Raw genomic sequence first — 24,525 nt, 5'->3', positions numbered from 1 at the left:
ATGATTGATTGGTGGAGGTTCCTCAGCTTACCTTTCTGCAGAGAGAGTCCTGATGTTAGAGTGCCTGTGAAAGGGAAAGCAAGAGAGATTAAGCATCACACTGTCCTGCTGTTAATGAATGTTATAGCACAGAAAAAGAGTCAGCCGATTATAGTCTTAATCCCCTTTCTTGTAAATTGAAGATAACATCGTTCTGCCCGGACACTGAGGTCCAGCTTCGAGGGCCTTCTGACGGTTCCCTCACTGCGAGAGGCCAAGTTACAGGGAACCAGGCAGAGGGCCTTCTCGGTAGTGGCGCCCGCCCTGTGGAACGCCCTCCCATCAGATGTCAAAGCGATAAACATCTACCTGACATTCAGAAGACATCTGAAGGCAGCCCTGTTCAGGGAAGTTTTTAATATGTGACATTTTAGTGTATCTTTCATCTTTGTTGGAAGCCGCCCAGAGTGGCTGGGGAAACCCAGCCAGATGGGCGGGGTACAAATAATAATAATAATAATAATAATAATAATAATAATAATAAATATTATTATTATTATATCTGCTTTTGAAAATCTGCCTCTTAAGGTTACTGCCTTAAAGCGTTGGAGACAAAGGCCTGGCTAAACTTGTGTTATGACATAGTGTCACTGAAACCACCAAACTGATCATTTAGGTCTTGAAATCTAGAACATGGACAATTGAAATTAAGTAATTCAGACTCTATAATTGGCTGTACTTTTTTGTTTTGTTTTTGTATGTGGTAAGATGTGGCTTGATTTGTTATTAATATGGATCCCCCCTCTTTATTTGAAAATGAATAAAAATTATTTACAAAAAATAGAAACCACCAAACTGATCATTATATTACTCACTATATTCTTGCACTCCCTCCCCCCCCCCCCGTTGGGCCTTAAGTCATACAAAGCTTCAGCCACAAAAGTGTGTGAGTTTTTTCAAGTGTCCCTGCATAAATCTGCATGTGGGTGAGACACTTGCTGAAGAAATAAACATGTTGCCCTCGTGCTTAGATGATGTAGACCAGAGAGGAGGAAGTTGTGGTCTTCACAATGTTGTTGGACTCTGATTATCGCTGTAGACCAGTATGAAATAAGCAGCACATAAGCAGCACACAAAACACTACCAAAGCATTCTACATTCTAAATCTTATATTAATAATCCAAAAATTGAGAGAACAAGGTACAAGATCTACTACAAAAGCCACAAACAGAAAACTCATTCAAATTGTGTCCAAAAGGAAGACTCAGTCTTTAAAGTTCCTTTAGCCAGGCTCCTGTAAATATCAACAAAGGTAAGTTTGAACAAACGAAGTATCGGTGATGTTACGCTCAAGGGTTAGATATCAACGAAATAAACATGTTGCCTTCATGCTTAGATGTTGTAGACCAGAGAGGAGGAAGTTGTGGCCTTCACAATGTTGTTGGACTTCGATTATCAGCTGGGCTGATGGGAGTTGGAGCCCAAAACAAACGGAAGGCACCAGGCTGAGAGAGGCAGTCTTAGCGAATGGCATTTTGAGCTGTGGTTGCAGGACCTCCTTTCCCCCTCAGTGAAATTTAAATTCCTTCCCTACTGACCCTCAAGTTCAATTTTTCTGGCTCTCCTATTCAATATCTAGCATGAAATTCTTGCAGCCATTACCTTTGAACTGCTCTACGACAGCTTCCAGAAATGGATTTATATCATGGAAGTCCCAAACTTTCCACACCAATTCAAGAGGGAAAATCTTGGGAGCCTCAAATGCCTGTCTCCCCTCATGCCTGTGGAGAAATAAAAGGTTTAAATATGCCAGCTGGCTCTCCACCCAACCTCAAATTCCCAAAGGAACCAATAGGACGAGAGGGGAGAGGATCACAAAGCTCTCAAGAAACTGGCTGGTCAGATTCAAGGTGAATAATAAGAGGACAGATGAAACGTATATTGAAATAAGTAGTGCAGGGAATAAAAGTGTGAACAATGGTTTGTTGCTTTCTTAGATACATCCCTGTTTTGGAAGACAGTTGAGACTACCAGGTGGAAACAGAAAGAAAGGAAAGAGAATCAGAATTAAACGAGAGATAAAAACTGAGAAAAGGAAGTTTGGAAGTGAAAATAGGAACTTTAGAAAAAGTGGGCCCCTATTGATTTGTTAAAAGTTGGAGGTCACAAAGACCCATACTGTCCCCTTGGGAACAACGGGTGTTTTTCCTGCAGTCCACATCCTTCACAGAACCGCAAAGCGCAAAGGAAAAGAAGAGGGATCTGCTTACCTCTGCAAAGTGTTTCTAATATCCTGCAGGGGAAAGAGAAAAAGAAGAGAACTCAACACCCACGACTGGCCATACATCAAAGCCCACGCCCCATGCCTCAGTCCAAGCAGGATAATGTCATAAAATCAGAGCACAGCCTCTTAAATGAAGCCCTGAGCAGGAACAAAAGAGGACCAGTAAAGGATCAGACCAAGGGTCCACCTATTTTCAGCCCAACTCAGGTAAAATAACCACAGAAGGGAAAACTTCTTAAAAGAAGCCCTGAAATGTCAAACTGTCCCACACCTTAAAAGGCACAAAATAGGGCTCTGTTTATTGCAGGGATCAGGCCAAGGGATCCACCCAGTCCACAAACAGGCCAGGAAGGCAACATCGCTAATTTGGGAGCCAGCAGCAGACCCATCATCAGGCAAGAGCAGAAAACATCTGATTCCATCATCGTTAAGTAACAAATTAAGGTGCACATTCTCTGCTTGTCCTCTTAAATGCTCCTGCACCTAACGTAAGAGAACCAGCTACCAGCTCCACAAAACTAAGTAACGTCATTTGTGAATAATGACAGAGGCAGAGACTGGTCTGGTCGTGGCCTTGACCTGGAGAAAAGCTTGGGCTGTTTATGCCACTCTCCTACCTGCAGGAATTCACTGGGGGGCTGCCGAAGCTTCTCCTCCAGCTCCCGGATGATATTTTGAAGAGAGTCAAGTTCTCTGGAGAGCCAGCCCAGCTGCTCATTCGATTTCCTCGCAATCTCATCCTCCACCTCTTCCATCTGCTTCAGCAGCTGGTTTTCCCATTCTTCCAGAAACGAATGTAGTTGCTTAAACTCACCCTTCATCTTCTGCCTACCTGATATTATTTTTTTCTGCAAGAAACATGTGGAAAGAAAAACAGGCTGTTAGCAACATTGCCACTCCTTGTGCAGGATGAAGAGGGTTTGAGGATTACTGCATAGGAACAGGCTGGGTGCTTCTGAATTTTTAGATTTTCACAGATGATGAGTCAGTTTTCAAGCAAAGGAAAATTTTCCTTCCAGTCAGAGCAGGCTTCCCCAAACAAATAGGCATCTAAAAGAGTAAACCTGCCTGATGGCTTCAGTATGTTATTTTAATTCTCTCCCAAGCATTAATTCTTTTTCTTATTTGCTTACTTCCCAGTAAGAGCGACACTTACAACCAAGAATGAACTTTGCTTTCCTGTCGATGTTTTTTTTGCCTGAATTTGTTCCTCCTCCTCCTTCAGAGTCTTCAGGAACCCGCAGAACTGATCCTGAAAAGAAAAACCAAAGTTCCCATTTGGGTCCTATAATGGTATGGGGTTGCTCGTGCGTAAGTTGCCGCCTCTCCTGGCTATGTTGCCTTGTTAAACCTTTCTGTCTGGACAGCCCTTCAATTCGTGGCTGCCTCAGTCGCTAGCAGAATCCGTCAGTGGGCGTTTCTTAAACCTTTTCCAACATAAAAGTTGTTTGACACCCAGTCTCCTCCTACTCTCTCTGCGCGGAAGTCTTCTGTGCAGGGAGGGCGTGGGTAGCGGAGGACCAGTGCTCTCCACGCTGGTGTCCGGTGAAGAGTCTGGGAGCCCTCTTGCCGCTTCCCCCATTTGCCCCTCCTTATTCCTGGTGTTGCACTGAATTGCTTCCCCATCTGCGGAGCTGCCTCTCTCCCTGCTGGGCCCTTCTCCAGCATCATTAGAGAGCCTTCCCTTCTCCTCTTCCCTGACAGGTCCTGATGAGAGGTTTCTAGGAGATAACCATCATAATCGTCATCGAGACAGAGAGAGAAAGAGGAAAGCGAGAGGACAGTTGAATTATGTTATTGTTCCCCGGGTTCTGAGACTGCAGAGCCTGCTTCTGCCATCCAGAGTATTGAGCCTACGACAGATGCAACTGATGAGTGTTATGGAGAAATGTTGGGAAAAGACCCAGAAAGCCCCTTCTGCAGAAAATGTCATCCTCTTTCTATCACAGGTTGGATTTCCTTCTTTTTAAATTATCATTCAAACAAATTGCCCACTAATGCAAGTAAAAGCTACCGTACAGCAGGGTGGGTATTGTGGCTGAGAAAGTGCTAAGTCATGTTTGTCCTGGAAAGCATTGTTGATATTCTAACAGGCAGGGAGTGGAAGAGTTTATGCCAACCCTGCAGTCTAGGATTGCTATGAAGTCTTAGTCCCTGCGGGTTATATTTTTTTAGGGGATGCAGTTGTGGGGGTTAGTTGATGTTGCAGCATTGGGGCCGGTAGGGGTTGGTTAAAGCTGTTGGAATACACTGCTTGCACTACAAGCCTAAGACCAAACACCAGTGGCAGACCTACATTAACACAATTGGTTTAAACTCATGACTCTTGAGTTCTTTGCATAGTTTAGGGCTGGCAACAGGAGAAAGGAGGGTGGCTTTATGCCTCTAATGTTTGTTGTTGTTGGGCAGTACTTGTGTATATGTAAATAGAATGATTAACACTGAAATACCACCAAGGGGGGAAATCTTCACCTCTTGATCTGAGCCATCAAAGTATTTTTTCCCTTTATAACAGCAAGCATCTCAGAGAAGCCCAAAACATCAGCCTTCTAGGTTTTATTATTTGCTTGCCTTTTTAAAAGCAATTGTACATTTCTTTCCATCCCAAAAAAATTATGTACTGGTATTAATTCTTTCCATTTTTTCAATGCTTGCTCTGCTATTAGTATTATCAGATTTTGAAAGGGGAAATTCAGTTTGTACTCATTTGGGCTGCATTTATTTTTCCTGGAAAGACCACCTTAACATCGTTCAATCTTTCTAGATCAGCTTAATTATTATTTTTTTACACAATAATACCTAATATACACATCCAGTGGAGTCTTATAAGGCAAAGCAAACCTCAGTCCCATAAAAGCCAATATCTATCTTAGGAGGTGTAAAATAATTAGATGAGAGGCCTCCTGAGCATGAGCAGAGTCAGTTGACAGCAGACTGCCTCCCTCACACCTAGGATTAGAGGGATAAACGCTCACTCAGAGGAGACAGTGGTTTGCGGACAGCCTTTAACCTTGATTGCGGAATGGCTCACTTTGGTTAGAGCATGGTGCTTATAACATGAAGGTTGCAGGTCCGATCCCCTTATGGGACAACTGCATCTTCCTGGATTCCAGGGGGTTGGACTAGATCGTCAGGATCTTTTCCAAGTCTACAATTCTATGATTTTAATTCCAATCATATATACTAGCCGTTCCTATGAATGGTTCATTCTTACCTTGTAGCCTTGGACGGCTTCTTCCACAGGAACCACCCTGTGGCCGCTGTGCCCTTGGGATGTGTCACACTCCCCACAGAAGGGGGCTTCATCATCCCGGCAAAAGAGGTCCAGGGTCTTCTGGTGCCTCTGACATTCTGAGCGCCTCCTTTGAGCCTCTCTCTCCTCAGAATGATCCCACTCACTGATGATTCCGACCATATTTGTGAGAAGCCTGTTTCGATTGTAGTCTGTTTTGACAGCCTTTCTGCACTCGGGGCACCTGGTTTTCTTACCAGACTCCTCCCAGCACCTCAAGATGCAGGTTTCGCAGAAGTTGTGCCTGCAGCCCAGTTCCACCGGACGAGTAAAGTAACTGAGGCAGATGGAGCAGGTGACTTCACTCCGGATCCTCTTCCTGTACCTCTCCTCAGCCATGGCTCCACTCCTGTTGTGAGGGACCACTCTCCTTCTCCAGAAGCAGCCGCACCTGGAAGAGAGTTAGGATCCCTGTGAACTTTAATCTGAAATGGGAAATGTAAGCCCTGCCCCATCCGCATGGACCTTCTCAGCAGTGGGACCCGCCCTGTGCAAGGCCCTCCCATCAGATGTCAAGGAGTTGAAAGAAATACACAACTTTTAGAAGACATTGTAAGGCAGCTCTATATGGGGAACTTTTTAATGTTTGATGTTTTATTATGTTTTATATGTGGGATCAAAGAAATGCATCTCCTACACCCTGGAAAGAAAGATGATCACCCTCCCTCAAGTATTTGGGAAAGGCAAATCTCATCACAAGAACCACAAATGGGGACAGATTCCTCCTCGCCAGAACAGCCATGGGCTCTGTTGCTCAATGGGTAGAGCATCTGCTTTGTAGACCAAAGGTCAATTCCTAAAATCTCCAGGAAGGATTGGGAGGGACCCATGTCTGCAACCTGAACTGCAATTGCCCAATGTTTTCCCCCATGGACAGCTGCAAAATTGCCGGTGGTCTTGGCAGACCACTTAATGATTTGCTTTCGTTTGATTCCTGCATTGTAGGGGGTTGGACTAGATGACCCTTGGGGTCCCTTCCAACTCTGCAGTTCTACGATTCTATGATTTTCTTGCCTTTTTTAGCAGTTCCAATGCGCTGTGTTCAATGGTTTTGAATTGCATTCTGTTCCTTCATATATATATATTTGTGTGGTATTCTAATACGTTTGCCATTTGCATTCCCAGTAATTCAAAATTTAATGCAATAAAAAGGTAAGAAATACAGCAATAGAAATACAATCGAAAATCAACATGGATGTTAAATGGAGGCCACCTCAGTTAAGCTTGCCATTGAAGCTTTTCGCCGTGTGGAAAAACCCTGGTCCAGAAACAGCTTCCTTTGTATTTTATTTTATTTAACACACACACACCAGTTTTTATAATAAAATCTCTAGGCAGTTGACAATAAAGATTTATGTTTAAAGGACATTGGAGAGGAGGTAAACCGGGGGCTGGATGTGAGAAAGGCACTTTTAATTTCCTTTAAACAAATCATCACGAGGATGGTTCCCATGATATAGATTACAAGTGGACGCCGTATTATCTGCCGCGTTTCTTAGCTTCTGTGTACAAAAACTTGGCTCTTATCGAATTAGCAAAGTAAAAGATGGAGAGGTGAAATCGGCTAAAATCCAAGTGTAAACAGAGCAAAACAGATAGGAAAATCTTAAAACGCTCACCCGGAAAGACAAATAAGAGCAGGTCGCGGCCAATCGTGGGAAGTGCTAAAAAGAGCGTGGATGTCGCTGGAATTTTTGGGAGCTAAACTCCCCCACCCGCGCGCCCCAAAAACCCGCACCTGGAGATGCAGGATTTGAACCCGGGACCTTCTGCACGCAAAGCAATGAGAGAAGACGGACAGACACACTGAAGTTCCGGCTTCTTGAGAAATTCATCTGCCTCTCCCCCCACCCCGCCCCGTTTTTCTTTCTAATTTAACAGCAATTTGTAAGAAATCTGAACCCTTCATTTCATACACAGGTTTTCTATAGCTCACTCAGCTCGCGGAAAGAGACCTGCAGTCCCGATTCTTTTAAAGAATCGCCAGTGATGTCCAGGAAGGACAAAACCGAGGCCAGGGGGGGAAGAACCACCGTCATTCATCTTCCCATCGCTAAATAAAACGCACCCACACGTATCGTGTACACGTGACGACATCCCTGCGCAAAGGGCACGGAAAGGAGCCCGCAGCGTTACGCGCGAACCTGTTGAGGCATAAATCTCGCTCAACTTCATTATGTTAGGAAACGAATATGGATGCTGAATTTGATGGTTGTAATTTTTCTTTTTCTTTTTTTCCTTTTTCTTTTTTTGTTTTGCTTTGGAAATAACAATTATTATTTTTTTAAAAATCATGAACGGACCCTGCAGCATTACGCGCAAACTTGTTGAGCCATAAATCGCGCTCAACTCCTTGATCGGGGTCTGCAAATGGGGTCCGAGAATAAATTTACCTTCATTTTTCCGAGTCCGGACAGAGCAGAGATAGGGAGCAAAGGAAAGAGAGGAGGGGTATCACAAAATAAAAGCCATTCACACGACCGTGTACACGTATCTTCCGCGCGCCATACTAGGGAAAAGAGACCTGCCGGGTGAGGCGCGCTTATTGAGCAATGAATCTCTCTCACCTTAGAGATCTTGGGGGACAAGATGGGTGAGCAAAGCGGATCCGAGCCGGAGAATCCTTCCGTCTCCACGTCCGGACAAAGCAGGAATTCGTAGCGCTCCTAATCCGGCGGAGAGAGGAGCAAGGCGACCCCTTTTTGCCTGATCCGGAGCAGCTCTGGTGAGCAGCAAGAGGAGGAGCCGAAGCAGCAGGCAACGAAATCAAAATCGCCGCCGCGAGAAAAGTAGCCAGTCAGAGACTGCAACTCTGTGGATGAATGGATAATGGTTGTGAATGGAGAAGCGGGGGCGGGCCAACGCCGCTTCACTTGGCAGCCAATCAGCTCTTGCGAGGCTCCAAATGCAGATCTGCAATTCTTAACCCTATATAGGGAGAATTGAGGCAACCGTAATCAGGGAGCCAATCAATTCAGGCAAGGTCGCATGCCTGCTCTTATTCTGCATTCAAAGAGGGGTGCGTGTCTGCATTTCAGAAAAGCATTTTATTGCATGATGTTTTATTGCATGATTTAAAATGCAATCAGCAACAACCATAGCTTCTGGTTATCATTGCTTTGTGGGGAGCGGGAGCGGAACAGCAGCTTAAAGTTAGATCCGATAGTTCAGAGCATGTTTATGGGCTTTGGAGCCCAGAATTTCGTTGTCAGCAATATGCTGATGACACCCAGCTCTTCCTGTGAGGCAGCGCGTGTCCTGGACTTAGAAATGGACTGGATTAGGTAAACCCCGGCCCACATAATCGATCGCATGAAACAGCACACGCACAACATTTGAAGGGCACCGTCCACCAACTTTGGGGCTGGCCGCCTCAAATGCTTTATATTTTATAGGACTTGGCTCCTATGCCGGAGACAAACTTTGCAGATTTTGATCCCGTCAGGCTGGGACTCCCTTAGGCATTGGGAGAGGCTAAGCATCTGCAGCCCTGGAGGCATCCCCGCCCCCCTTTTTGCAAAAAAAAGGTGCGAGAGGGACTATGATTGGATCTTCTACTCGTCAACAAAGCCACTTGCAATTGAATAAGATACACTTATCTCTTGCATGAAGCGACTGCCTTTCTTTCTTGCCTTGCAAAAATGGCTGCCCTGCTCCAATGGTGTGTCTAAATGAAGGGAAGGGAGGGCTAGGGGTTATTGTTGTAATGTAGACAGTGGAAATAAATTAAAATTTTATTTTAAAAATTGTCCATTTTAGAGGAATGGCAGATGAAGATGATGGACTTTTCAGAGCTAGCCGACCTGTCTGGAAGAGTCTAAGACCAGAAGGAGGAGGAGTACCAGGAAGAATGGATGAAATTTAAAGACTATTCACTTAAATACGTTAAGATAACTTAACTGGAAAAACTGGCAAATATCAGATAGGCTTAGGATTTAAATATGTGATGTTAGAGAATAATATGTTTAAAGTTAAAATGGAAAGAAAGAAGGATGTTAAGTGAATAAGTTAATATTACGAGAAAAGTTGGTTTTGGAAAACTGTTACAATGATATACACTGAAATTCAGCTAGGGTGATTTGAGGAAGTCACTTAACAAAGTTACTAAGATTGGATCAAGTTCAGTTATGATTTATGTTTGTTTGTTTGTTTAAAATTTTGGAAAATCAATAAAAATTTTGAAAAATAAAAATTGTCCATTTTATTGCATGATGTTCACATATAATAGATATAATTTAAAATGCAATCAGCAACAATCATAGCTTCTGGTTATCATTTCTTTGTGGTGAGCAGGAGCGGAACAGCCGCTTAAAGTTAGAACCAAGAGTTCAGAGCATGTTTATGGGTTTTGCAGCTCAGAATTTCGTTGTCAGCAATATGCTGATAACACCCAGCTCTGCGGCTCCTTTACAGCATCTGCCGGTGAGGCAGCGCATATCTCATCCCCCCTCTTATTCTGCGGGGGGGGGGGAGCCGTGTCTGCATTTCAGAAAAGCATTTTATTGCATTTTCACAAATATTGTAATCAGAGCTTTTTTCTAAAAAAAAAAAAAAAAAAGTTTAGGGGTACTCTCACTTTCCTACTCATATTGAAATACTACCCCTTAATGAGGCCAAACTTACATTCACAAAATGTTTAGGGGTATCCGTCCCCCCAGGGAAAAAGCACTGCCTATAAAAACATAGTTTGCAATCAATGACAACCATAGCCGCTAGTCTGTCCTTTCTTTGGGGGAAGCTGGGTACGGAACAGCAGCTTAAAGTTAGAATTAAGAGCATGTTTATGGGGTTTGGAGCCCAGAGTTTTGGAGCGCATTGTCAGCAATATGCTGATTCAACAGTAATTTGCTGATTCAACAGCAATATGCTGTTGAAGCACTGATTCTTCAACATCAACTTCGTTGGACTGGTCCTGTTGTGTGGATGCCCGATTATCATCTTCCAAAGCAACTACTCTATTCCGAACTTAAAAATGGAAAGCGAAATGCTGGTGGTCAACAAAAGAGGTTCAAAGACTCTCTCAAGGCAAATCTTAAAAAATTTAGTATAAACACCAACAACTGGGAAACACTGGCCTGTGAGTGCTCCAGTTGGAGAACAGCCTTTACCAAAGGTGTCATGGGATTTGAAGATGATCAAACTCAGGACAAAAGGGAGAAACGTGCTAAGAGGAAGGCACGCTTGGCAAACCCTCACCGTGATCAACTACCACCCAGAAACCAATGTCCCCACTGTGGAAGGACGTGTGGATCCAGAATTGGCCTCCAGAGTCACTTACAGACTCACTGTTAAGACCGTGTTCATGGAAGACAATCTTACTCAGCTACAGGTGGTCGCCAAAGAAAAAGAAAGAAGAAGATAACACACAGCATTTGCAGGTGAGGCAGCAAATGTCATGGACTTGGCAATGGACTGGATTAGGTAAACCCCGACCCACATAACTGATCACATGACACAGCACATGTACAGTGGTACCTCGGGTTACAGACGCTTCAGGTTACGTGTTTTCGAGTTGCGCACTGCGCCGAACCCAGAAGTACCAGAACGGGTTACTTCCGGGTTTCGGCGCTCACACATGCGCAGAAGCACCGAATCGCGACCTACACAGACTCGGCGCTGCGGGTTGCGAACGTGCCTCCCGCACGGATCACCTTCGCAACCCGAGGTTCCACTGTACACCGTTTGAAGGGCAACGTCCACCAACTTTGGGTGGGGGGCTGGCCCCCTCAAATATTTTATATTTTATAGGAGTTGGTGACCATGCCGACTCATTTCCCCCTTTTTTGCAAACGCATTACCAGCGGGAGTGGGACTTTGACTGGATTTTCTACTCTTGAACAACCCATTTGCAATTGAATCAAATATGCTTATCTCTTGCATGAAGCAACTGCCTTATGGCATGCCTTGCAAGAACAAATTCCTTTCCCCACACAAATAAACCAGAGATGCATTTTAAATAAAAGGACGCATTCTACTCATTTGAAAACACGCTGATTCCAGGACTGGATTGAGAAGGCAATTGGGCCGCATCCGGCCCATGGGCCTTAGGTTGCCTACCCCTGGTCTAAAAGAAGGGACGGGGGTGCCTAGGGATTGTTTTGTAGGCAGCCCTGGCTACAAGCGCCCCAGGCGAATGGTGCCTCAGGTCCTGGCCAAGGGGGTGCTTGTGAGGAGGCACCTCTCCATGGGGCAGGGGGGCAGCTCAGAGACCAGGGGCAGCAGCTGTGGCTGCCCAGAGGACAAGACTCTAAGCCAGTGTAGTGTAATGTTTAGAGCCCACAAAAATCTCTTGCAGTCACAGTCAGAATGCAGAAAACCAATGAGAGAAACCTGCAGGTGCAAGTACGCTGTTTGAAAGTGCACAACACAGTGTGACTTTAAATGACCTTGTGGATGAAACATCAGGGCTTGGATCGAAACATTATAAAAGTAGGTCATGTTGTAAATAGACAGACATGGAACTGAGCGCCAGGCTGGTTTAGTTGTTTCCAGAGTCACCTGAGATTTCAAATATTTTGATCCTAGTATCGTCCAACCAACCAAGGGTGCTGTATGCATATATTCTAGGGTTGCCCACATCGGAAAATTTGGACCAACAGTAGGAGAACACTTTAATCTTCCATGACATTCTATATAAGATCTCAAAGTTATCTCAAAGTCTTATTACAAAAGAATTTCAGAAATAGACTGGAAAGAGAAGTTGCTGAATTGCAACTTATTACCAAACTTAAAACCATGGAGAGACCTGGTCTGAATAGAGACATTGGATTCTTACCTCATTATACATGATAAAGCTATTTTTAGCCATCTCACCCCTTGCTTTTTCCTGTAAGACCAATTGCAGTCGTGAACAGGTTTACCACACCTATCAGCTAATCACCCATTCCCACCACCCTATGAGTAATACCCCTCCCCACCCTCTCACTATATATAAAGGTCTGGTGACTTCTGTTTCAGTGTATCTGAAGAAGTGTGCATGCACACGAAAGTGCATACCAATAAGAAACTTAGTTGGTCTCTAAGGTGCTACTGGACTTGGGAAGCAGGTGGCGCTGTGGGTTAAACCAGGGAGCCTAGGACTTGCCCATCAGAAGCTCTGCGGTGAACCCTGCAACGGGTCCCTGCTCCTGCCAACCTAGCAGTTTGAAAGCATGTCAAAGTGCAAGTAGATAAATAGGTACCACTCCGGCGGGAAGGTAAATGGCATTTCCGTGCGCTGCTCTGGTTCGCCAGAAGCGGCTTAGTCATGCTGGCCACATGACCCGGAAGCTGTACGCTGGCTCCCTCTGTCAGTAAAGCGAGATGAGCGCCGCAACCCCAGAGTCGGCCACGACTGGACCTAATGGTCAGGGGTCCCTTTACCTTTACTAAACTGAAAACTATGGAGAGACCTGGTTTGAATAGAGATATTGGATTCTTGTCTCATTACACATGCTAAAGTTATTTTTGGTCATCTGCATACTATCCCTTGCTTTTTCCTGTAGGATTAATTGCAGTCGTTAACAGTAGTCAACAGGTTTACCATACCCATTGAGTCAATAACCCATTTCCTACTACCCTTCTGAGTAAAACCCCTCCCCACTCTCCCACTATATATAAGGGTCTGGTGACTTCTGTTTCAGTGTATCTAAAGAGGTGTGCATGCACACGAAAGCTTTTATCCAGAACAAACTTAGTTGGTCTCTAAGGTGCTACTGGACAATTTTTTAAAAAAAATATTTCCATTGTCTATATTACAACAATAATTCCTAGCCCTCCCTTCCCTTCATTTAGACACACCCTTTGAAGCAGGGCAGGGCAGCTATTCTTGCAAGACAAGACAGAAAGGCAGTCGCTTCATGCAAGAGATAAGCGTATCTCATTCAATTGCAAGTGGCTTTGTTGACGAGTAGAAGATCCAATCATAGTCCCTCTCGCGCTGGTAATGCTTTTGCAAAAAGGGGGGCGGGGATGCCTCCAGGGCTGCAGATGCTTAGCCTCTCCCAATGCCTAAGGGAGTCCCAGCCTGACGGGATCAAAATCTGCAAAGTTTGTCTCCGGCATAGGAGCCAAGTCCTATAAAATATAAAGCATTTGAGGCGGCCAGCCCCAAAGTTGGTGGACGGTGCCCTTCAAATGTTGTGCGTGTGCTGTTTCATGCGATCGATTATGTGGGCCGGGGTTTACCTAATCCAGTCCATTTCTAAGTCCAGGACACGCGCTGCCTCACAGGAAGAGCTGGGTGTCATCAGCATATTGCTGACAACGAAATTCTGGGCTCCAAAGCCCATAAACATGCTCTGAACTATCGGATCTAACTTTAAGCTGCTGTTCCGCTCCCGCTCCCCACAAAGCAATGATAACCAGAAGCTATGGTTGTTGCTGATTGCATTTTAAATCATGCAATAAAACATCATGCAATAAAATGCTTTTCTGAAATGCAGACACGCACCCCTCTTTGAATGCAGAATAAGAGCAGGCATGCGACCTTGCCTGAATTGATTGGCTCCCTGATTACGGTTGCCTCAATTCTCCATTTATATGGAAAGAATCGCAGATCTGCACTTTGGAGCCTCGCAAGAGCTGATTGGCTGCCAAGTGAAGCGGCGTTGGCCCGCCCCCGCTTCTCCATTCACAACCATTATCCATTCATCCACAGAGTTGCAGTCTCTGACTGGCTACTTTTCTCGCGGTGGCGAATTTGATTTCGTTGCCTGCTGCTTCGGCTCCTCCTCTTGCTGCTCACCAGAGCTGCTCCGGATCAGGCAAAAAGGGGTCGCCTTGCTCCTCTCTCCGCCGGATTAGGAGCGCTACGAATTCCTGCTTTGTCCGGACGTGGAGACGGAAGGATTCTCCGGCTCGGATCCGGTTTGCTCACCCATCTTGTCCCCCAAGATCTCTAAGGTGAGAGAGATTCATTGCTCAATAGGCGCGCCTCACCCGGCAGGACTCTTTTCCCTAGTATGGCGCGCGGAAGATACGTGTACACGGTCGTGTGAATGGCTTTTATTTTGTGATACCCCCTCTCTTTCCTTTGCTCCCTATCTCTGCTCTGTCCGGACTCGGAAAAAGAAAGGTAAATTTATTCTCCGACCCCATTTCCAGACCCTGATCAAGGAGTTGAGCGCGATTTTTGGCTCAAGAAGTTTGCGCGTAATGCTGCAGGGTCCGTTCCCAAAGATTCCAGCGCCATCCACGCTCTTTTTAGCCCTTCCCACGACTGGCCGCGACCTGCTCTGATTTGTGTTGCTGGATGAGCGTTTTAGGACTTTCCTATCGCACGCGGTTTTGCTTTGTGTTTACACCTGGATTTTAGCCGGTTTAACCTCTCCATCTTTTACCTTGCTAGTTGGATAAGAGCCAAGTTTTTGTACACAGCAGCTAAGAAACGCGGCAAATAATACGGCGTCCACTTGTAATCTACATCATGGGAACCATCCTCATGATGATCTGTTTAAATGAAGTTTAAAGTGCCTCTCTCCAGCCCCCGGTTTACCTCCTCTCCCATCTCCTTTAAACATAAACCTTTATTGTCAACTGCCTAGAGATTTTATTTTAAAAAGTGGTGTGTTTGTTAAATAAATAAAAAAAAAATACAAACGAAGCTGTTTTGGATCAGGGTTTTTCCACACGGCGAAAAACTTCAATGGCAAGCTTAACTGAGGTGGCCTCCATTAAACATCCATGTTGATTTTCGATTGTATTTTTTATTGCTGCATTTATTATATTTTTGTTGCATTAAATTTTGAATTATTTGGAATGCAAATGGCAAACGTATTAAAATAGCACGCAAATATATATATATATATGAAGGAACAGAATGCAATTCAAAACCATTGAACACAGTGCATTGCAATTGCTAAAACAAGCAAGAAAATCATAGAATCGTAGAATTGCAGCGTTGGAAGGGACCCCAAGGGTCATCTAGTCCAACCCCCTACATTGCAGGAATCAAACCAAAGCAAATCATTAAGAGGTCTGCCAAGACCACCAGCAATTTTATAGCCGTCTATGGGGGGAAACATTGGGCAATTGCAGTTCAGGCTGCAGACATGGGTCCCTCCCAATCCTTCCTGGAGATTTTAGGAATTGACCTTTGGTCTACAAAGCAGATGCAGAACGAAAACCTTATAGGGCTGGAGGGTGGGAAAAACAGGAACAGGGGGGAGGCGGCAAAGAGGGAGATCCCCAGCCGCGTCCCGCCTTAAATAGGGCAGGACACGCCCCCAGAGCCAGCCGATTGGCTGGCCAAGGGGTGACGCGGCCGGGAATCCCCCCCAATTGCGTTGGGACTGGGCCGTGATACCCATTGAGCCACAGACCCCATGGCTGTTCTGGCAAGGAGGAATCTGTTCCCCTTTTGTAGTTCTTGTGATGAGATTTGCCTTTCCTAAATACTTGAGGGAGGGTGATCATCTTTCTTTCCAGGGTGTAGGACAGGGGTGTCAAACTCAAATTCATCGGGGGCCGCACCAGCAGTTTGGTCACCCTCAAAGGGCCGGTTGTATCTGTAGGACTATGTAAAGGACATGTAAAGTGGAGGTTTCCTGTGTAGAACGGCTGGCGCTGCTAGAGGGCAGACGTTCTCTGGCTTGTAAGCTGCTGCTCATGCGCTGAAGAGGCGGCTTTCTTGTGTCAAAAAAAAGAAGAAGAAGGGAATAAAAGGTGAAGGCTGGCAGCCGGCGGCGGCTACACGGGCCACATGACGAGGTCTGGCGGGCTGGATTCGGCCCGCGGGCCTTGTGTTTGACACCCGTGGTGTAGGAGAGGCATTTCTTTGATCCCACATATAAAACATAATAAACCGTCGAACATTAAAAAGTTCCCCATATAGAGCTGCCTTACATTGTCTTCTAAACGTTGTGTATTTTATCTCCTTGACATCTGATGGGAGGGCCTTGCACAGGGCGGGTCCCACTGCTGAGAAGGTCCATGCGGATGGGGCAGGTCTTACATTTCCCATTTCAGATTAAAGTTCACAGGGATCCTAACTCCGCTCCATCTCTCTAACAGGTGCGGCTGGTCCGTTAAAACAGGAGTGAAGTCATGGATGTGGACAAGTATAGGAAGAGGATCCAGAGTGAAGTCACCTGTTGCGTCTGCCTCAGTTACTTTACTCGTCCAGTAGAACTGGGCTGCGGGCACAACTTCTGCAAAACCTGCATCTTGAGGTGCTGGGAGGAGTCTGGTGAGAGAACCAGGTGCCCCGAGTGCAGAACGGTTGTAGAAAAGGACTTCAGGCAAAACAGGCTTCTCGCAGATTTGGTTGGAGTCGTCAGTGAGTGGGATTATGTTGCAGAGAGAGATGCTCAAAGGAGGCGCTCAAAATGTCAGAGGCACCAGAAGACCCTGGACCTCTTTTGTGGGGAGTGTGACACATCCCAAGGGCACAGCGGCCACAGGGTGGTTCCTGTGGAAGAAGCCGCCCAAGACTACAAGGTAAGAATGAACCATTAATAGGAACGGCTAGTATATATGATGGGAATTAAAATCATAGAATTGTAGACTTGGAAGGGATCCTGAGGATCATCTAGTCCAACCCCTGCAATGCAGGAAGATGCAGTTGTCCCATAAGGTTATCGAACCTGCAGCCTTGACAGTATATGCACCATGCTCTATCAAACTGAGCTATCAAGTTTCAAGCCTGTCTGCAAACCACTGTTTCCTGAGTAAGGCTTTATTCCTCTAATCCTAGTGTGAGGGATGCAGTCTGCTGTCAACTGACTCTGCTCATGCTCAGAAGGCCTCTCATCTAATTATATTTTACACATCCTAAGACAGATATTGACTTTTATGGGACTGAGACTTGCTTTGCCTTAAAAGACTCCACTAGATGTGTATATTAGGTATGATTATGTAAAAAAAAAAAAATTAAGCTGCTCTAGAAAGACTGAACGATGTTAAGTTGGCCTTTCTAGGGAAAATAAATGCAGCCAAAACGAGTGCACTTTGTATATTGCCTTTCCTGTTTCAGAATCTCATAATACAAAGAGCAGAGCAAGCGTTGTAAGATTGGAAATAACTAATACAACAATTTATTTGGAATGGAAAGAAATGTACAATTGCTTTAGAAAGGCAAGCAAATAATAAAACCTAGAAGGATGATGTTTTGGGCATCTCAGAGTTTCTTGCTGTTATAAAGTGGGAGTTGTGCAGGAGTTGGCACACTGGCGTAAAGTTGAAGATAAACATTTTAGGCTCACAAAGACGATCCCATGAAAGCTGTTTTCAGAAAAATAATTATGGGTGTCAAAGGAGGGTAGGAAAAAGTATTGTGATGGGTCAGATCAAGAGGTGAAGATTTCCCCTGTTGGTTGTATTTCCATGTTAGCAAATCTGTTTATATATACAGGTGCAGCCATTCAACAACAACAAGAAAAACATTAGAGACATACAACAACCCTGCTTTCTCCTGTTGCCAGCCCTAAACCATGCAAAGAACTCAAGATTCATGAGTTTTAAACCAGTTGTATTAATATAAGTATCACTGGTGCTTGATCTTAGGCTATTAGTGCAGTTGTGAGCTGTTTCAGATGAGGAGGAGGGTGAAAGCAGATTTCAGATTTACAAGCAAAATTCAGATCTACGTGCTTGGATAAATATATGGTCAGTTTTTTATGAAGCAAGCCATATATTCCAAGAGCTTTAACCAACCTCTCCCAGCCAAGCTGCTGCTACAATCAACTAATCTCTACAACTGCATAAAAAACAAAATCCTCAGGGACTAAGAAACTTCAGAGCAATCCTTGACTGCAGAGTTGACATGAACTATTCTGCTTTCTGCATGTTATTATATCACATGTTAGAAACACTTTCTCAGCCACAGTATCCACACTGTAGTACGGTAGCTTTAATTTGCATTAATGGGCAATTTGTTTGAATGATAATTTAAAAAGAAGGAAATCCAACCTGTGATAGAAAGAGAATGACATTTTCTGGAGAAGGGGCTTTCTGGGTCTTTTCTCAAGATTTCTCCACAACACTCATCAGTTGCATCTGTCGTAGGCTCAATACTCTGGATGGCAGAAGCAGGCTCTGCAGTCTCAAAAACCGGGAAACGATAACATAATTCAACTGTCCTCTCTCTCTTCTTTTTCTCTCTCTGTCTCATGGATGATTATGATAGTTATTGCCTAGAAACCTCTCACCAGGACCCAAATAAGAACTTTGGCTTTTCTTTTCAGGATCATCCCTGCAGGTGCCTGGAGACTCTGAAGGAGGAGGAGGCAGAAAACCTGGCGGATAACAGAACAGAAAAGAACAGTCACCGCCTGCTTGTAAGTGTCGCTCTTACTGGGAAGTAAGCAAATAATCAAAAGAACAAATGTTTGGTGGGTGGATAAAAAATTACATAATGAAGCCATCAGGCAGCTCGACTCTTTTAGATGTCTATTTATTTGGGGATGCCTGTTCTGATGGGAAGGAAAATTTTCCTTTGCTTGAAAACTGATGCATCATCTGTGAAAATACAAAAATTCAGAAGCACCCGCCCTGTTCCCCTGCAGTAATCCTCAAACCCTCTTCATTCTGCAGAAGGAGTGGCAATGTTGCTAACAGCCTGTTTTTCTTTCCATCTATTTCTTGCAGGAGCAACTAATGTCTGATAGGCAGAAGATGAAGGGTGAGTTTAGGCAGCTACATTCGTTTCTGGATGAACAGGAATACCAACTGCTGAAGCAGCTGGAAGAGGTGGAGAATGAGATTGCGAGGAAACTCATGCAGGTAGGAGAGTGGCATAAGCAGCCCAAGCTTTTCTCCAGGTCAAGGTCACTACCAGATCAGTCTCTGCCTTTGTCCTTGTACCAAAAGTGACGCTGCTTGGTTTTGCGGAGCTGGTAGCCGATTCTCTAATGTTAGGTGCGGGAGCATCTAAGAGGACAAGGAGAGAATTTGTTACTTAACGATGATGGAATCGGATGTTTTCTGCTCTTGGCTGATGATGGGTCTGCTGCTGGCTCCCAAATTAGTGATGTTGCCTTCCTGGCCTGTTTGTGAGCTTCCCAGAAGCTGCTCTTGCCAAGAGGGGTCTGGGCTGGGTGGATCCCTTGGTCTGATCCCTTACTGGTCCTCTGTTGTACCTGCTCAGGGCTTCATTTAAGAGGCTGTGTTCTGATTTTATGACATTACCCTGGTTGGACTGGGGCATGGGGCGTGGGCTTCAAAGTATGGCCAGTCGTGGATGTTAAGTGTTCTCATATTTTTCTCTTTCCCCTGCAGGATCACGGAAGCACTTCGCAGAGGTAAGCAGATCCCTCTTCTTATCCTTTGCGCTTTGCGGTTTGGTGAAGGATGTGGACTGCAGGAAAAACACCCGTTGTTCTCAAGGGGACAGTGTGGGTCTTTGTGACCTCCAACATTTAACAAATCATTAGGGGCCCACTTTTTCTAAAGTTCCTATTTTCACTTCCAAACTCCCCTCCCCTCAGTTTCTATCTTTCGATTCCTCCTGCTGTAATTCTGATTCTCTTTCCTTTTCCGAAACAGGGATGTATCTATAGCAGCATTTCAAGTCGCTGTCTAAAATCTAAACAGTTTATTCCCCACTGGAGTAATGTTTTACGTCTCCATCCTCTGTCCATAGTCTTGGGCTTCTTTGCTATTCATCTTAATGTGGGGTTCCCTGCTTGTATTCATTTTAGGTTTTGTTTTTCTTCCAACAAACCATTGTTCACACTTCTATTCCCTGCACTGCTTATTTCAATATTCCTTTCCTCTTATTTTTCACCTTGAATCTGTCCAACTGGTTTCTGAGACTTTTATGATCCTCTCCCCTCTCCTCTTTTTGCTTCCTTTGGGAATTCTAGGTTGGAGAGCAAGTTGGTATTTTTAAACCTTTTATTTCTCTACAGGCACGAGGAGAGATCGACATTTGGGGGTACCAACAATATACCTTATGGATTGATGTGCAAATTCTGGAACTTCGGTCATATCAATACATTTCTGGCAAGTTCCTTTCGGCACTTCAAAGGTAATAGCTACAAGAATTTCATGCTAGATATTGAACTCGTGCAAATGGGGTTGAGGAAAAACTCATGGTGTCCTCTGTAATGCTAGGAGACCAACAACATTGTGAAGGCCACAACTTTCCCTTCTCTGAAAACATGTTTATTCCTTCAGCCACAGTGTCTCACATGGAGGACACTAGAAAAAACTCACACACTTCTGTGGCTAAAGCTTTGTATGACTTAAGGCCCACTGAAATCAGGTGGTTTTTTTGCAAGAATATTGTGGTGAATTTAATAATCAGTGTGGTAGTTTCAATGACACTCTGTCACAACTCAAGTTTAGCCAGGCCTTAGGCTCCAACACTTTAAGGCAATAACCTTAAGAGGCAGATTTTCAAAAGCAGATAGTAGTTATCCTTGTGTATGCTGAGAGAGACAGAAGATCTCATAAGCAGAAGTCAAATGTGATTATTTGGAAACAAGTGAGAAGACAAACAAGGTTCTGGAAACCGAGGAATGGTTGAGGGAGTTGGGTATGTTTAGCCTGGAATAATAATAATAATAATAATAATAATAAGAATAATAATAATAATAATAAATTTATTTATACCCCACCCATCTGATTGGGCCTCCTCCGCCACTCTGGGTGGCTTCCAACAAAATATTAAAATACCGTAATACATCAAACATTAAAAGCTTCCCTAAATAGGGCTGCTTTCAGATGTCTTCTAAAAGTCTGGCAGTTGTTGTTCTCTTTGACATCTGATGGGAGGGCGCCACTACCGAGAAGGAAAAGAGCAGACTGAGAGCACGATATGATAGCCATCTTCAAATATCTAAAGGGCATGTAAGATGGAGCAAGATTGCTCTGGAGGGTAGGACTCAAACCAATGGCTTCAATTTACAAGAAAGGGGATTCTGACTAGACAATGATATCAGCTGACTCTTTTTCTATGTTACAGATAGGTAGCCGTGTTGGTCTGCCATAGTCAAAATAAAAAAAATCCTTCCAGTAGCACCTTAAAGACCAACTAAGTTAGTTCTTGGTATGAGCTTTCGTGTGCAAGCACACTTCTTCAGATGGGTATCTGAAGAAGTGTGCATGCACACGAAAGCTCATACCAAGAACTAACTTAGTTGGTCTTTAAGGTGCTACTGGAAGGATTTTTTTTATCTTTTTCTATGCTATAACATCCATTAACACCACGACGGTGTGATGCTTTATCTCTCTTGCTTTCCCTTTCACAGGCGCTATAAGATCAGGACTCTCTGTGCGGAAAGGTAAGCTGATGAGTCTCGATCAATCAACCATAGTCCCTGGCCAGTTGGCTATTGGGAGAGAGAATGGTGGCCTCAAAGTGCTTTTGAAATAGGACAAACTGGGCTACCCTAGCAGCGAAGCCAAGGGGAGGCCCACAGTCCAGTCAGGAAAGGAACCCCCTTCCTCAATGATCCCTGGAGTGGATCTAAGCCAGTGGTGTCCAAAGCTTTTTCAAAGAGGGTCAGATTTGATGAAGTGAAGAGCTGTGGCGGCCAACCAGAGGGCAAACCAAAGATGTTGAGGTTTTCTAGGGTTGGAGTTGTTGAGCTGCTTTTAGGATTGACGTTGTTGTTGTTGTTTTAGGATTTTACATCAGGAGATAAACTCACAGGGGCAATTAGGCCCCCAAAATGGACTTTGGGCATGCCTGACCTAAGCTCACGATGTCTATCCTCCTGGCTAATTCCTCTCTGCGTGACGCCAGTACCTCTTCTCCTGCACAAAAGCTGCTTTCCTTCCTGCCCATCTTTCGCGTGGGGCCAAAAAGCTGCCTTGAGCTGCCTCTGGAGACACACCCCTTCGGAAAAAGAAGAGGAGGAATGTGTAGAAAAGTAACTTCCAGTGTATTTCTTAATTTTTAAACTCAAAGGATCCATGTGTGTGTCTATGTATTGACACCATTAAATAGATGACAACAAACTCTAGAATGTGTTGTATTTTCCTTTGGTCTGGTGCTAGGCTAAGTCAGGCATCCCCCTACACTTCTGGACGCAGGGGTACATTTGGCAATCTAGGATACCGCTGCAGGGACTACAAATTGTCAATTTCACAAAACGGAAGCAATCAGTGTTAGAAAGTTTAGATACGTAAGTTAATTGCCAAATGACACCTTAAACCTGTGTTACAGTCGCCACAATGGAATGTCTGGGCACCATTTGGGGGCGGGGGGGCAATGCCATTTTTTATTATTTCTATTATGTACTGAAGTTCTTACCCTGGGCCAGCAGGGGGATACTGTAGATAGTTCAGGTCCACATATGCAAATAAGGGATCGAAAGTGACGTTCAGTGATTGGATAGTTACAGAAAGTTGTTACAGTTACGTTGTAGTGGAGCTCTATATAAGCAGGCTGGCTGAACCCTTCAGTTCAGTTCTGTTCTGACCTGTGAATAAACAAGAGCTGTTTGGAGAATTGCTGTGTCGTCTGATATGTTCACCCACAACTTAACAATTTCATTTCTATACTGCTTTATATTTTAAACAAAAAAACTCAAAGTGGTTTACAACACACTGAAACATCAAAGGTAAACAATTCAGAATAAAACAAATTCAGGCTTCAAGGAGAATATTTCCGATCCTTCCCCATATTTATTTACCTAAACTTTATAAGCTGCCCCATAGTAGAAGGACTCTAGGAAGCCAGTGTAGCATAGTGGTTAGAGTGTTGGGACTAGGACCTGGGAGGTCAGGGTTCAAATCCCCACTCAGTCTTGAAGCTCACCAGATGACCTTGGAGTCAGTCACAGCCTCTTAACCTACCTCACAGGGTGGTTGTGGGAATTAATTGGGGGTCTACTTAGTGGAGAAAAGGGTGGTATATAAATGCATTAAGTTCTCCTGAATATCTAAGTAAGAAAGCTGGAGGGCCAGCCAGGTCGAGACGTCAGTCGCGAACACGGTATCCAAAAATCTCAGCATGGTCGCAATTGGACCTGCGCCAGTTGCAAAAAGCGCCTGGGGGATTTTTAACGCTGGAAACTGGGTGATCACACAAACCCCCAACCAGAGCAAAATGCCTAGAACATCCTGTAAAAAATAAAAATAAGATAAAACCTGGCAACCCCTTCTCAAAATACAGGAAGGCCCACCCCCAACCCCACATTATATTATGGAATGGCAAATTTTCTGGACATTTATCCATATACTGTACACTAGTGGCCAAAATTGTGTAAAACCTTTTGGAACATAGGTAAAGGTAAAGGGACCCCTGGACGGTTAAGTCAGTCAAAGGCGACTATGGGGTTTGCAGCCCTCATCTCTCTTTCAGGGTGAGGGAGCCAGTGTTTGTCCACAGACAGCTTTCCGAGTCATGGGGCCAGCAGGACTAAACTGCTTCTGGTGCAACGGGACACCGTGACAGAAACCAGAGCACATGGAAACACTGTTTACCTTCCTGCCACAGTGGTATCTATTTTATCTACTTGCACTGGTGTGCTTTCGAACTGCTAGGTTGGCCAAGAGCTGGGACAGAGCAACGGGAGCTCATTCCATCGCGGGGATTCAAACCGCCGACCTTCCAATTGGCAAGCCCAACAGGCTCAGTGGTTTAGACCACAGCACCATCCACATATCAATAAATACCAGGGGTGGGGAGGAGATCATACTGTTTGGACTGCTTCTTACCTTGGCATGGTGAGAATGGGCTTCTACATGTGTAAAACTATATATGCACATGACTGGAAGTGATAGCAATGACAGGTATTTTGGTTCTAGCAAGCTAAATATTTATTGGTTATTGTTAAATGTATTTTCTCTTCTATTGTTAACAATCCAGGAGGTTCCATTTGTGACCAGCAGATAGGATAAAAATGTAGATAGTACAGATGCCATCCTGACTGATGCTGTGTAGAAGTCCAATAAACAGAAGAGACAAAGACAAGCAAATCCACCGTATCTTTTCAACATCTGCCTCAGTACTCATATACCGCAGCATGACAACTGTGAACCAAAAGTGAAGATTGGCAGTGCTCCTATTTCTGTATCCAATTCTCCCCCACTGTCTAGC

At 44.6% G+C, this 24,525-nt stretch overlaps 2 protein-coding genes across 3 annotated transcripts in view; one reads left to right on the top strand and one right to left on the bottom strand.

Annotated features, from left to right (window-relative positions):
- LOC308470041 (E3 ubiquitin-protein ligase TRIM17-like) overlaps window positions 1–22,357 on the top strand; it is a 122,544-nt gene extending 100,187 nt beyond the window's left edge. The window contains exons 1-9 of one of the 2 annotated variants that reach the window (XM_080993271.1): window positions 3,463–3,556; window positions 3,968–4,212; window positions 16,548–16,973; window positions 18,719–18,811; window positions 19,122–19,256; window positions 19,752–19,774; window positions 20,384–20,502; window positions 21,728–21,760; window positions 22,104–22,357. In XM_080993271.1, coding sequence (XP_080849397.1) covers window positions 16,581–16,973; window positions 18,719–18,811; window positions 19,122–19,256; window positions 19,752–19,774; window positions 20,384–20,502; window positions 21,728–21,760; window positions 22,104–22,123 — 816 coding nt within the window. In that variant the 5' untranslated portion in view covers window positions 3,463–3,556; window positions 3,968–4,212; window positions 16,548–16,580 and the 3' untranslated portion in view covers window positions 22,124–22,357. Of the gene's footprint in view, window positions 1–3,462; window positions 3,557–3,967; window positions 4,213–16,547; window positions 16,974–18,718; window positions 18,812–19,121; window positions 19,257–19,751; window positions 19,775–20,383; window positions 20,503–21,727; window positions 21,761–22,103 lie in introns of those variants that run through there. The other variant, XM_080993272.1, reaches the window with a different exon arrangement.
- LOC308470144 (E3 ubiquitin-protein ligase TRIM7-like) lies at window positions 893–3,084 on the bottom strand (the record flags this gene model as incomplete). The annotated part of the gene is made up of 2 exons (XM_080993434.1): window positions 893–2,272; window positions 2,881–3,084. The coding sequence occupies 2 exons, from the start codon at window positions 3,082–3,084 to the stop codon at window positions 2,246–2,248; spliced, it is 231 nt and encodes a 76-aa protein (XP_080849560.1). The 3' UTR covers window positions 893–2,245.
- Window positions 22,358–24,525: the final 2,168 nt, after the last annotated feature.

This window comes from Podarcis pityusensis, assembly GCF_964106645.2.
Source record: "Podarcis pityusensis genome assembly, chromosome: 2".
In the NCBI taxonomy this organism is placed as follows: Eukaryota; Metazoa; Chordata; class Lepidosauria; order Squamata; family Lacertidae; genus Podarcis; species Podarcis pityusensis.
The sequence above is the reverse complement of the archived record's forward strand: the minus strand, read 5'-3'. Positions and strand labels throughout refer to the sequence as shown.